The 13,372-nt window shown below is 26.3% G+C and overlaps 2 protein-coding genes across 2 annotated transcripts; one reads left to right on the forward strand and one right to left on the reverse strand.

Moving 5' to 3' along the window:
- Positions 1 to 3,184: 3,184 nt before the first annotated feature.
- Positions 3,185 to 4,725, reverse strand: OCT59_026282 (uncharacterized protein). The gene is made up of 5 exons (XM_025323080.2): positions 4,426 to 4,725; positions 4,294 to 4,344; positions 4,079 to 4,219; positions 3,878 to 3,999; positions 3,185 to 3,813 (listed from the first exon to the last, which is right to left on the reverse strand). The coding sequence occupies exons 1-5, from the start codon at positions 4,701 to 4,703 to the stop codon at positions 3,608 to 3,610; spliced, it is 798 nt and encodes a 265-aa protein (XP_025164557.1). The 5' UTR covers positions 4,704 to 4,725; the 3' UTR covers positions 3,185 to 3,607.
- A 2,004-nt stretch (positions 4,726 to 6,729) lies between these two features.
- On the forward strand, positions 6,730 to 7,670 carry OCT59_026283 (uncharacterized protein; the record flags this gene model as incomplete). The annotated part of the gene is made up of 2 exons (XM_025323079.2): positions 6,730 to 7,122; positions 7,198 to 7,670. The coding sequence occupies 2 exons, from the start codon at positions 6,730 to 6,732 to the stop codon at positions 7,534 to 7,536; spliced, it is 732 nt and encodes a 243-aa protein (XP_025164556.1). The 3' UTR covers positions 7,537 to 7,670.
- Positions 7,671 to 13,372: the final 5,702 nt, after the last annotated feature.

Here is a 13,372-nt window from a genome sequence, read left to right on the forward strand (position 1 = left end):
GCGACTATTCGCCCTGCAAAGCTCTCTTCCAAACAAGTTGCGTATTTACAATAATGCCGTCATCTATACCGAAACTTGAATACCGGATGCGGAAGTTACTCATTTATCTGAATCTGATTGTCACCTAATAACGAGAAGTATACGATCTGTTGTAAAGCATAAAGCAAACTTTTCTCGTTCTTTACCTAATTCCATTTTATTTTTGTCTCATGCCGTGGGCTTGATTAATTTGTTTGCTCATCAACGACAATGTCATATTACTAATTTATTTTTAATGGCTAATTCTTCTTCTGTTTTTATTCAATCTCTTTTTATTTATAGATTGAGTTTAATTCAATATAATTTTTTGATTCCTATTTCTCCCCTTTTAATTAAAGATTGGTCAAATAGGTCTTCTCTATTTTCTTTCAAGAAAGATTATATCGCATGCACTATTGCTCTCTTGTCTTCTACTCCTTTTCGGTTGCTTCGCACTCAATTATCAAAGCTTCCAAATTTGTCCTTGATAGATGGACGCGTTCCTTTATTTGAATGCATGACGCCTAAAGCCTTTAAAGCCTATTTTCCCATCCTGCGTAAACGACAACTGTTTTATTTATCTCAGCTTGTTACTCCCCAAGGAACTCATTTAATTTCCTGGAAGGCTTACTATGACAATTTGGTTGGACGACGTGGCCCTGGCCGTATCCCTTATTGGTACAAAGATATTCAACATGCTACCACTATTCCTGACTCCAATAATCGTTTGATGGATCAGTTTAATTTTACGCCTACGATTGACTCTTCCTTTTATGATTTGACTCCTTGTTTATCTTCTCCTCCTACTACAAAAAATTGGATTGTCACGTTGGACGATTATGGTTCTCCCATTTTTGGCAAACAACTTTTAGTCCAAGCAAGTCGTGTACTTGTTCTATTGTTCGCTGGATTTCTCCTGATTGTGAATCTTCGCCTGGTGATCTTATTAGACTTTCTCCTCCTGGTTGCGCTGCTCATACTTTCCTTTGCCTCCTTCCAAAAAACGGAATGCTGATTTAACCCTTTGTACGCCTACGGTCTCTTTACAACATTCGCTTATTTTGCCCACTACCAATGAACGAATTAGACGTACTACCTCTGAAGTGACTTCACCTTTTACCTGGGCTGATATAGAAGATGGTGTCCGTCTTTATTATAGTAGATTGGATTTAGATTCCGATTCTTCTTCTGCAGATACCGCTATGCCCCCATATCTCCCTGTCACTATTGAATCCTCGGCTGCTGCTGTCTTTGCAAATTCCCCGCTAGTCGTTTCCTCGGATTCGCGCTATATCTTTTTCATCGACGGGTCTCTTATTAATTTAAAAGACTCCCGACGTCTCTATGGGCTGGTCTTGGATGCAAATAGTCCCCGATGCAGGTTTTCCTAACTCTATCGCCACTTACGCTCACGGCCTCATACGAGATAATCCTCTTCTTCTCGAGCTGAGGCTGCTGCTATTTATGCAGTTTTAACTATTTCTCCACGCGACTCTGAAGTTACTATTTATACTGACTCGCAAACTGCCATTGATGGTCTTCAAAGTTGTTTTTCCTCTGTCTACTCAAATAGTCGTTTGTACTATAAAACTACAAATTTTGAACTTTGGGCTATTATCGAGCGAACCATCCTCTCAAAAAATTTGACTGTCCTTCCCCGTCAAAGTTAAAGCTCATTCTGGCAATTACTTAAACGATTTTGCTGACTCCTGGCCAAATGCTCATACCGCGTCATCCAGTATTTTGATCTCTGGAATGGACCTGGCCTCTGCCCACTGATTTTGTCTTAATTTATGACAATGATAACGTTGTGTGAATCTAATCCGCGACACCTTCTAAAACAATATTATCAAACGCAGTTAATGCGCGATTTGTTAAACTTAACGCGATTTCATTTTATTTCTTTATTATCAACTAATATAGATTATATTGTTGACTGGGAACTTACTTGGTTCACTTTAAATTTTAAGCCCTCTCATGATGCATCCTTTACTCCGAAAGACGCTTCGCACACCTAACCTTTAAATTCAAACTTTTCTTGGATGATTTGCCTACACTGGAAAAGCTTAAACGGACCCGACCAGACTTATACATGGACGAATTAACTTGCCGTTCTTGTATCGACCGCATGGAAGACCTGATGCACCTTTTTATGTGCAAAAGACGACGTCTACCTATGCAGCAAATTCTCCAATCTTATCAAAATCATTTGATTTCCAAACTTCTGGAAGCGAGTAATTTGGTTGATACTGATCCTACTCCATTTATAGCTAAACTTACTTCTCTTTCATGCTGGTCCTTTTCTTCTACAAATTGGTCCTCCTTCGCCCTTATCCGCGTTGCTTACCCAAACTCTTCATCGACTTATTTGTTGATTTATCCATTCCAAGAACTTCTGCGATTAAAGTTATCGCTGCTATTCATAACAATTTTGTCCAGAAATTCAGAAGACGAATCTGGAATCCCCGTTCTTATGAGAAATGTAAATGTGAAAACGCGATGAACATTACCTATAAGTTGAAAACTACTCCGAAGCCATCCAATCTGCCATTGTCGACGTACATACCTTACTCATCTTTACCACCTCCGACCCTACACGATTCACGTGACTCGGAACCGATTGGTTGAAGAAGCTCGATGAAATATGGTTTGCCTTGGTTTAATCACTTTTCGGGTTTTATGGGTCGTCTAACGGTGCTACTTAATAACAACTTTTGCAGGATGGAGTGTCGATTTTTATAGTGGGCGCGCTATTCGTTATTTTGTTAGCATAGTTGCTTCTACTTTGGTTGGAATATATCAAGGGGGAAGATCTGGGGAAATTTAGTGTAATGCGATTTTTCTTTTTTTAGATTAAATTTTTACTTTATTTTTTCTTAGGAGACTATATAGCTTTGTTTTTAGTTAGTTTTATTTTTATATCTTTCTTTTTATTTTTGTAAATTGTCAAAGTTCGAATAAATTTAATAAAGATAAAGGCTACTATGCCACGTTTGCCTGGTTTTTAACCAGTGTTGGGATGCCGTAATTCATTCAGTTTATATATAATTTACTATGTAAAGTGCCAAAATAATTTGGGATGTCATAATTGAATTTGGGATTTTACTTATAATTACGGCAGCCCAAAATAATTTGGGTGGCATGTATAATTTGAATATTATCACTATGATTTATAATACTAATAGTATAGTTTTTTTAATATCTAAATATATTGATCATCCTAATTATCTTAGTTGCAATACAGTAGTTTAGCCAAATAACATGAGTCTATTGAACAATAAAAATTAATTGTTTCAATTATATCAATATATTACAACAATTAAATAAATTTACTATTAAATTATTGCTATCATTTTTCTTTTACTATATAATTCTTTTATAGCTTTTTGTTAAAAAAAATACAAGACATATTTTTAACCCTAAAAGCTAAAATTAAAGTGCCAACACTAGTACTTCTTAAAATTACTGATGATTTATATCTTTATATACCGTAACTTTTGCAATTAATAATTACCAAAAAAAAAATTTAGATAATTAAATGGTAAAAAAAAATTATTTAGTTATAACTTAATTAATATATTATACTAAATTAATTTTTTCTATGAGAGATCATTATCGGATCATCCCAACTTAAGAATTTACCACTTAAGGATTTAATAGTATCAATTTTTTCACCAGCACAAGAAGCCAAAGAAGCGAGGATATGAGCTGGTTGATCAGCAGGAACCAAATTATTTGATTTATACAGACTTATAAATTTATCATGTTCAGATTTATTCATTCCCATTTCCATTCCTATGTATAGTAAAAGAAATGTAAATTTATAAATACAGGAAAAAAGAAAATTAGATTAAAATACCTTTTTCACGTATAAGTTTTTGCATATCAGTATCAACAACTCCAGGACGAATTGATATTGCTACAACATCAGGTTCCTCTAATGCAAATGTAGTTGTTAACATATTAAGTGCTGCTTTAGTGCTATTTTAGAATAATAATAATAATAATAATTTAATTTCCTGCAATTAAACAACAAAATAATAATTTTAATATCACTTACGTGCTATATGCAGCCCATCCATAATATTCGTTAGTAGCAGCTCCAGATGACACAGAAACAAAAACCCCTTTATTTTGTTTCAATTGTACCAATGATTTTTTAATTAAATTTACTATCGAAAAGAAATTTACATCGTAACTTCTAATAATTTAAATTAATGAATAAATAAAATTTTGATTATTGATAAAAGGGTTGTTAAATTATTTTATTATTACCTCTTCCATTCATCAATATCAGTATTAGCCACAGTACCAATTGAAAGGGTTCTATTAAAATTCAAAATCGATAATGTTTTCTGTTAATTTCATCCTTTTTGATCCTAAAATAAAAGAACTCAAATGGCTTACCCAGCATTTGCAATAACACCATCCAATTTTCCCCACGTTTTAACAGATTTTTCAATTGCTTCATTAATAACTCGTTCCTCTGTAACATCTCCAATAACAATTTCAATTTTACCTTTTCCATTTAAATCATTTTCAACATATTGTTTTAATTCTATTAGATCTTTTTCCGTACGTGATATTGCTACAACATTATTATTAAATTTTTTAATTAATTCTATCACTGCCGCTCTGCCTATTCCTCTTGATGCACCTGTAACTAAAATTGATTTTGCAGTCATAATGAAGAGTATACATACAAACTAATTTTTCATTTCATCTTTGCGGCATCTCATAATATGTCGTACAAGCACAGATACCCAAAGATACGGAGTAGATCAGCAATCACGGGACAAACTGATCGATTATACGCATTGTGAAAATGAATAACTTCATTAAATTCTATAAAATAATATATATATATATATATAATATTTAAAGTTTATGGTATATTAAAATTTAGTTAATTATTGAAAGCTATTAATGTTATTAATATTATTAATATTAAATGAATAGAGAGTTTTGTTGTTGAAATTGTTGAAATTGAGATTGAGATTCATCAGTAACGGCGGCATTTGTATGTTATTGAAACAGATCTTGCATACTTAAATTAGATAGATTTTGCAAATGAGGAAGTAGGTATAATGATAATTTCGAAACCTGGAATTTCGAATCTAAAGAAATCAAGATAATTTGTTTATTTGAGGAAAATTAAGCGGTGCAGAAATATTTTGAATATTTTGAATATTTTGTATATGAATCCTGTGGCGCGTAAGTTGAATTGATCGTAGGTTGAACATTATGTCGATTATTTATGAAAGAGAATGAGGGATATTGCTCATAATAATTGTCGGGCCATCCGTGGGTTTTTGAATTGTGATGATCTAGATGATCCATTGTATATTGTATATGTAATAATGTATTATCGTATAATGAATTTATTGAGGGCGAAGATGAGGAAGAGTCTTTTTATATCATGAAAAAAAAAAATTGTAGTTTCATTGATTATGGAAAGAATGAAAAATTCATCCGTTTCAATCTCTCTTTTGGTGGTTTTTTGGTTTTTTTTTTTTTGTTATATAAATTAAGTATAATGATAACGAAATGGATGATCAGCATTATTACGTCTATTTTAAAAATAATTTGATTGTTAAATGAGTATAAACTCTTTTTTTTATTCCCTAAAATGTTAAAAAAATAATATAACTTAGGAATTATCATTACATTTAAATCCGAATTTAACGTTCATCATTACTCAGAAGTTCAAATTCCGAAATACAGACCATAAAATAAGTAAAATATATAATCGCTTTATAAAATATGCAACATATATTATTATATTTATATTGTATATGTTCTATAAAATTTTAGATCTTTAAAAGGTAATTGTGTATTTTCTATATATATATATACAGTATATGCATAAGTAGATGGAATTTCTTACATAAGCAAAATATTGTGACGTGTAGATAAGATAAATTATAAATTTCTTTCATATAAATATTTACGGAAATTTAAATCTTGTGTTATCTTGTACCAATAATAACTTTTTATAATAGTTATCAATATTTATTGATAAAATCATTGTTATTTTTGTTACCAATATGCATATGTATACATCAATACTTTTACAGTAATATCAAATGATTATAAGTAAGGAAACAATTAAATAAATTTTTAAATTAATAATTTGTCTTACGACATAATTATTATTTTTACCATGCTAGGGAATAGGGATGATGAATTGTTTAATTTTATATAATGATAGGAAAAATTTTTGAATTGAATGTCAGTATTTCCGCGTGTAAACGTGTTGATAATTTTTAATATAAATAAATTAAAATCTTTCATATATTCTTTTTAATATTTATTTCCACGTTATATTTCCCGCGTTTACACAAATTATTTAGAATTCAAAAATTCTTAATTAAACAATGTACCAATTGTACCATGTATTATTTATTATAATATAAGACTTACTATTTCGTGTATACATGTCCGACATGAACTTTTGCGCTACATAAAAATTCCTTTTAAAGAAAATATAATAATTAATTCCTAATGGTTAAAAGGTATGTATGTTTATTGATATGCGTAATCCGCATATTACATATTCCCCCGTACTTTCAAAACTGTATATAAAATGCTTGCTTATATCTTTTATAGAATTTTTCATACCTTTCTCCCTTGAAAATTTTTTTTTCGAAATTTTTTTTTTTTTTTTTCAAAAAAAATAATTTTATTTAAAATATTCATTCTTTATTCATCATGCCTTTAAGATCACGTTCATTTTCAATAGCAAGACCAGCTCCATTAATTCAGAGAAGTCGTAGTAGATGTACTATAAACACTCTTTCTAATCATCATTATAATAATCTTCCAGAACCACCTTCTCCTGACTCAAAATTCACTGCTGAACTTAAAAGTTCAACGAAAATACCTCATTTACCAACTTGTAAATGTGTTGCATGTAAAGAGCAATTGGAGTCTCGATTGGCTCATGATGCTATAGTTGAAGAAGTAGCAAAGAAATTAAAAAGTCCTGCTTTTGAAGCTTTTTTAAATCAACGTGTTTCTTTAACCACCGATCAATTAGATAGAATTGAGTTGGCTAAATTACATGCGAATGTTGATAAATTACCACAAAGATATCCTGCTCAGGTAAGAATTAACCTTTTAATAATATTAAATATACTTTGAAATAATTATTAATTAATATTAAAAAAATTAATTTAGGATGGTTATTTAAGAAAAGATATTCATAAAATGTATTTTAATACATTGGCCGAAAATCTTTCACGTCTTGAGGATCCAATATTATACGAACGTCAAAGGTTCGTTTTATCTAATGAAAAAGAGGAAGCAATGTATACTCAACGTATGTTTAAACGTGTGAGTAAAGCGTTAAAACATCGTTTTGTCTCTCAAGATGCTGAATTTTTACCACCTGAAGAACGTAAATTACAAAAATTTCGTGAAGTTGAAGGAAAATTAAATAGATTGGTTGATACTTTCCCTCAATTTGATAATCAACGTGTTGAAATGAGTCCTAATAAACGTAAATTAACGATATAAAATGTTATCATTTACGGACACTTTTTATTATTATAAATAATATAATAGTAAATTATGTATTTTTTTTTCATGATTTGTAAAAAAAAAAAATTAGTTCAGATTCATTTGTATAATAATTAAATTCTTGTGCAGTGCACAATTTTTTTAATAATAAAACCTATAAAACAAAACGCATGCAAGTTTATTTTAAAGAAATTTAATTTCATATCCAGTACTTCAATAATACTTTAATGAAATTTTAAAAAAAGATGTTTATTTTCTTTTTTAGGATAACAATGGAATTCTCGATCACTTTATTCATTAAATTTAGCGTTTTAAATTATATAATGACATCTATAAATGGGTAGAAATTAAATTTTGTAAAAAATTTTCTTTGTTAGAAATTATAAAGCCTTTCTCAGTTTTTTTAGTCCTGCGCCATAAAAGCGTTCTTCAGTACGTAAAACAAATTAAAATTGAAGGTATCACAAATGAAATTGTCAATCGACGAAAAGTTTGATTTATCAATTTTGGTTAGATCATTAAAATGTTTTTAACAAAATTTGGTATAATGTAAAGTAAATCTAATAACTGGTAAATCTTTTCAGATTAGTTGTTTCAGAATCTTATTATTCGTTAATAAAAAGTCCGCAAGTAATAAATTACTTGCAGGTTGCTCACGAATATCACATGCACTTTAAATATTGAAAAAATGTACCGTAAAATTTCTAAATTTTATTTTTTAGGTTTCATTCATATCCCCCGTTCATTGTTTTTAAAAATTATCAGTTATATTATTAGTAAATATATCCCTATTTATAATTCATTAAATTTGCCTTAATTAGGAATTTTTTTTTTTTCAGGGGGGAAAAATAAAACCAATGAGATGTTAATATTTTATATTCATTCTATTAGTTGCACGATAATTTTTTAAATCTCAGATATGATTATCCAATATTAATTAACCATCATTGTAAGTAGAGAATATTATAATATAGGTCTTTGTTTTATTTTTCCTAGCAGTTTCATTCTTTTCTACTGCAAAGACCCCAATTTATGATAAAAAATACTACAGATATTAAAAATATTGCATTTTAAATTTTAACCATTATCTTTTATAAATGATTTGTATATAAAAGTAAATTTTATCTATAACTATACATTGGTCTACAATAAATTACCAGATTTCTTAAAATGCTTAGTAATTTTTTACAATGCAAAATTTTTTTTTATTTAAAAGCTAATCCATTGTAAATTTTATATTTTAAACATAAAGAGAATATTTTAAAGTATAAAAAAAAATTATCTGATCATAAATAATGATAATTTTTTGAGGTTATTTTATGTATTTATTTGCATATAAATAACTTTTGGAATTTTAAATATAAAATATCCTTAAATTATATAAAAAAATTTGACAGACTTTTATATATCTGAAGAAATGCTGATTTTACTATATTTTACTATGTATTTCTCAAATTTATTAGTAATTTGCAATAAAATTGACATTTTTCAAAACCATCAATTCTTGTTATTTTATAACAAATTTTTTTTTTTATTTAAAAGCTAATCAATTGTAGTTTTAAAAATGTAATTAAAGAATGTTTTATGTTTGAAATTTTAAAAGTTATATATATGCAAATAAATATAAAAATAATTTTAAAAATTGTTATAATTTAAGATCAGATAATTTATTTTTATATCTTAAAAATATTTCTTTTTATTTAAAATATAAAATCTAATTTATATGATTTCATTGAAATTTATGAATTTTTATGCAATGTAAAAATTATTATGCATTTTAAAGAAATCCAAAAATTTATTGTAAAGTAGTGTATAAGACATTAATTAGTTTTTTATAAATATTTTTTATAAAGAAAATTAAAAAATCATAAATTTTTAGTAGTTAAAATAAAATTCAAAATTCCAAACTATTAGTACATTACAAAATTAAGAAATTATTTAACTTATATTTATTAAATACAATTATTTAATAAATATTAAAATCAATATTTAAAAACATACTAGAAAACAACTGATTTCTCTCAATTAGTAGCCTTAAACCAGGGTTGTAGTAGTACACCTGTACTAGCAAAATTCTAGTACGTACTGTACTAGCAAAAAAATTTTGTACAAGACACGAGACACTGTACTAATACAATTATTACTTTTTAGGATATAATTTAACCATTTTAGGTAAATATCATGTGATCAATATTGTTTATATTTATAAAATTAACCAATAAAATTTATTAATAGTATGTACTAAAATTGTATTTGCACAAATTTTCAAGTACAAGTACAGTACTTAGTACTGTACTATACTGTACTAGTACTGTACTAGTACAATTCCCAACCCTGCCTTAAACCACTCCTATCCTTAACTGATTGAAATCTGATTGGCTAATTAAATTATTATTATTAAATATTATATATTATATACAATGACTTTTAAAAAAAAAAATACTAAAATTTATAAATCACAAAATCATGTATCTGTTGATTAAAATAAATCTATATTTTTAAAATAAATAATATTGATGTAGATTTTTAAAATTATATAAAAAAACTCTTACGTACTATACAATTATGCTTACATTACTTTTTTTCTTAAAACTATATTTTGATACTTTTCGTGCTGTAAAAAATGTAAAAAATAATGTTTTAAAATTTTTTTATATTTTATATTAATATATTTATAAAAAATTTTTTCTATATATACTTTTTAAAAAAATATATATTTTTTTATAATTATTTGTAAGCCTTAATTATATTAAATAGAAAGCTTAAACTATTATATTACTTAAAGAGGAATATACAACAAGAAAAATTGCTGCTAAAATTACTGTATATCACGAGCCATAGTACCCCCCCTATGCATAATACTCCTCTTGAAAAATTTCATAAAATTGTATAATACCCAGGAGATATTTTACAATTATCTTGTGATTCAGTGATCAGATTTGAGCCATCTTTTTTTTGTTAATAGCTCTCATTGAGCTCTTCAAAATAAAAAAAATATCATTCAAATTGGACTGGTAGATCGTGAGATATTCGCAAAAAATGGAATTTTTAGGCTTTATTTAGTATCCAGGAGTACAGGGTCAAACCCCCAATTTTTGCAAGATACCCAGGATACTGTGGCCCGCTATATACGGTAACTGTAAAAGTCATACAACTATTATAAGATTGAAAAAGAAATATAAAGAAATAGGTAAAGTTAAAAATAAACTTATTTCAGACTGTCTATATTTGCTAAATAAATGGGATAAACATAATATTATCCCTTAAAGTCGCTTAACAATTGCGGGCAAATTTGCCCGCAATTTTACCAAATTTCAGCTCTCATCTAATTTTATGAAAAATAAAGCAATTTTAATAAAATTTTTTTCCAAGATAGTTTAAATTATATATTGTGCAGCAATTATTATCATTTATTAATTATATATTAGAAAATCGAAAATTACCCATTGGTCAAAAGTTGTATTTTAAGATAATCACAAAATTTTAAAAAACTTTGCACTTAACTTCGACGATTTCATTGATAATTAATTGTAGCTATATAAAAGCTTAATAGAATATGTAGAATTTGGTATGAGAAACGACTTTTGTTAATATGATTTTTGATATTTAAAAGTAGGATTTTGACTTTATATAGAACCTTAATGAAAATTTTATTATGCATTTTAATTATAAATTCATAACAATTGATTTTTTTTATCTCTATTTTGTTTATTATAATGCAAAATTTTTATAATAAAAATAAAAAGTTATAATAAATATTCAAATAGAGAAAAAATATGGTAAGAAAAGTTTAAATTTTATTATATAAAAATTCCGATACTATTTTTGCGGGTTAATTTCCAATCCAATTTTAATGATCAACTGTATATCTAACTCATACAATTTATGGCCAGAATGTAGATCAATTTGACTGCAAAATTATGTGACGATCTGGCCAAAATTAAAGAATTTTTTATAGCGTCATTTATTCTAATTTAGAAATTGCGGGCAAATTTGCCCGCAAAACAGTTTAAGGGATAAAAAGTATAATAATAAATTAATGTTTTAATATAGTTCAACTTTAAAAAGTTTTAATAGTTAATAATAATATTAAAGTAAACTGTAAACGTAAACACAGTATATAGAGTATTAAAAAAATGGTTTAATAGTTTGAGTAAAATATAAGAAGCCGCTATTAGCAAAAAAACATTATGAGAAATATCTTAATTTTGCAAAAATATATAAAAACTGGACTGTAAATGATTGAAATAAGGTAATATAATCAGATAAATTAAAATTTTGAATATTTGATTCAGATGTTCATCAGTATTACTGAAAATGTCTAGGAGATCTACTTCAAACTATACATATAAAACTTACTATTAAATTTGAAGAAAATAATATTTTTGTATAAAGATGTTTTATATCATTAAGTATAAAATACTTGGTTAAAATTAAAGGAGGACTAGATGTAAAATTATATTGTAAAGTATTAAATGAAATCCCTTTCTTTTAATTTATCTTCAAGTCAAAATCCAATTTCGAAAGGTGTTCCTTAGAAAATAAAGTAAAAGAAATATTTTAAATAATTTAAATTCTGAAAAAAAAAACTGAAAAAGAAGACTGAAGATGCTCTAAAAAATAAAAGAAAATTCTTTTTTAAAAAAAAAGCAAGCTAATAAAAAAAAAATATCAGATTTGATCAAATTATTTGATTAATTTGATCAATTTGATTATCTATATAACATCTAATAATCATCCAACAAATCCATCCAGATTTTTTGAAATCTGTTTATTTTTAATTCAGATTATCCAATCCAGTTATAATAGATTGAATGGATTTCATCAGAGAATATCTCTATTTGGCAATTATATTGTTTAGATCATTTTCTGAATCACTCTTTTTAAAAAGTGAACTCAGAGTGATATTTATTCTTGTTTAATATTTTATTTATATTCACAATCCATATTTTTTAAAAAAATTTCAATAATTAGAATGATTGTTTATAGCTAATGCATCCTTTATCTTTTATTTTTATTTCTAAAATTAAAATAATTATTAGTAATTTTCAATATTACTTAAAAATTTAAATATTTAATTAACTTACTTCTAATAAACGGTTAATTATATGGTTTATTACTTTCTTTTATTTTTTTTTTGCCTTGTTAAGCTGACTTTCTTTTTATTTATGTCAACTATTTTTATGCAAATCTAAGAAATAATAAGAATACTTTAACTATACTTAATATTGTACAGAAATCATATTATTTAAAAAGTGATTAGTTGAATATAAGAAATCAGATTCTTTTTTAATTATAATATTATTTTACCAAACTTCTTTGTATAATCAATAAGAATTAATCAATTTTTACACTATAAATTAGAATTTTAATTTCATCCTATAATGAAAATTGATAAATTAATAAGTTTAAATGTTATATAAATAATAAAAGTATACCAAATTTAAATATACTTTATTTCTTTTCAATATTTCTTATAATATTGTATTTGTGATGTTTCTTGCAACAAATATAGATTATTTTAGAAATATATTCTTCATTGTTTTATTTATCATGTTCATTTTCATTATCTTCAACCTGAATATATTCATTAGTTAATTTTGTCATAAATATTCTTATAAATTTAGAGAATGCTCTATATTCTTATTATTTGCCTGAATCCACTGGTCATTTGTTCTTGAATGGATGACATTTCTCTTTCAAGTCATGAAATATGCTTTTTAACCAAAATTAAAATACTAAAAAATTATGATCTAAATTAGATAAAATAATATTTGATCAGATTTACTTTTTATAAAAGATATATTTTTCACAAATTTTAAAAGGGATATAC

The sequence above is a fragment of the Rhizophagus irregularis genome, chromosome 6 (assembly GCF_026210795.1).
Source record: "Rhizophagus irregularis chromosome 6, complete sequence".
In the NCBI taxonomy this organism is placed as follows: Eukaryota; Fungi; Glomeromycota; class Glomeromycetes; order Glomerales; family Glomeraceae; genus Rhizophagus; species Rhizophagus irregularis.

Excerpts from the sequence above, each read along its gene's own strand:
- OCT59_026282 (XM_025323080.2), bottom strand. The coding sequence starts at position 4,703 with ATGACTGCAAAATCAATTTTAGTTACAGGTGCATCAAGAGGAATAGGC. Across the intron at positions 4,345-4,425 it reads GGTGTTATTGCAAATGCTGG|AACCCTTTCAATTGGTACTG; the intron begins GTAAGCCATTTG and ends GAATTTTAATAG. Across the intron at positions 3,814-3,877 it reads AAAACTTATACGTGAAAAAG|GAATGGAAATGGGAATGAAT; the intron begins GTATTTTAATCT and ends TACTATACATAG.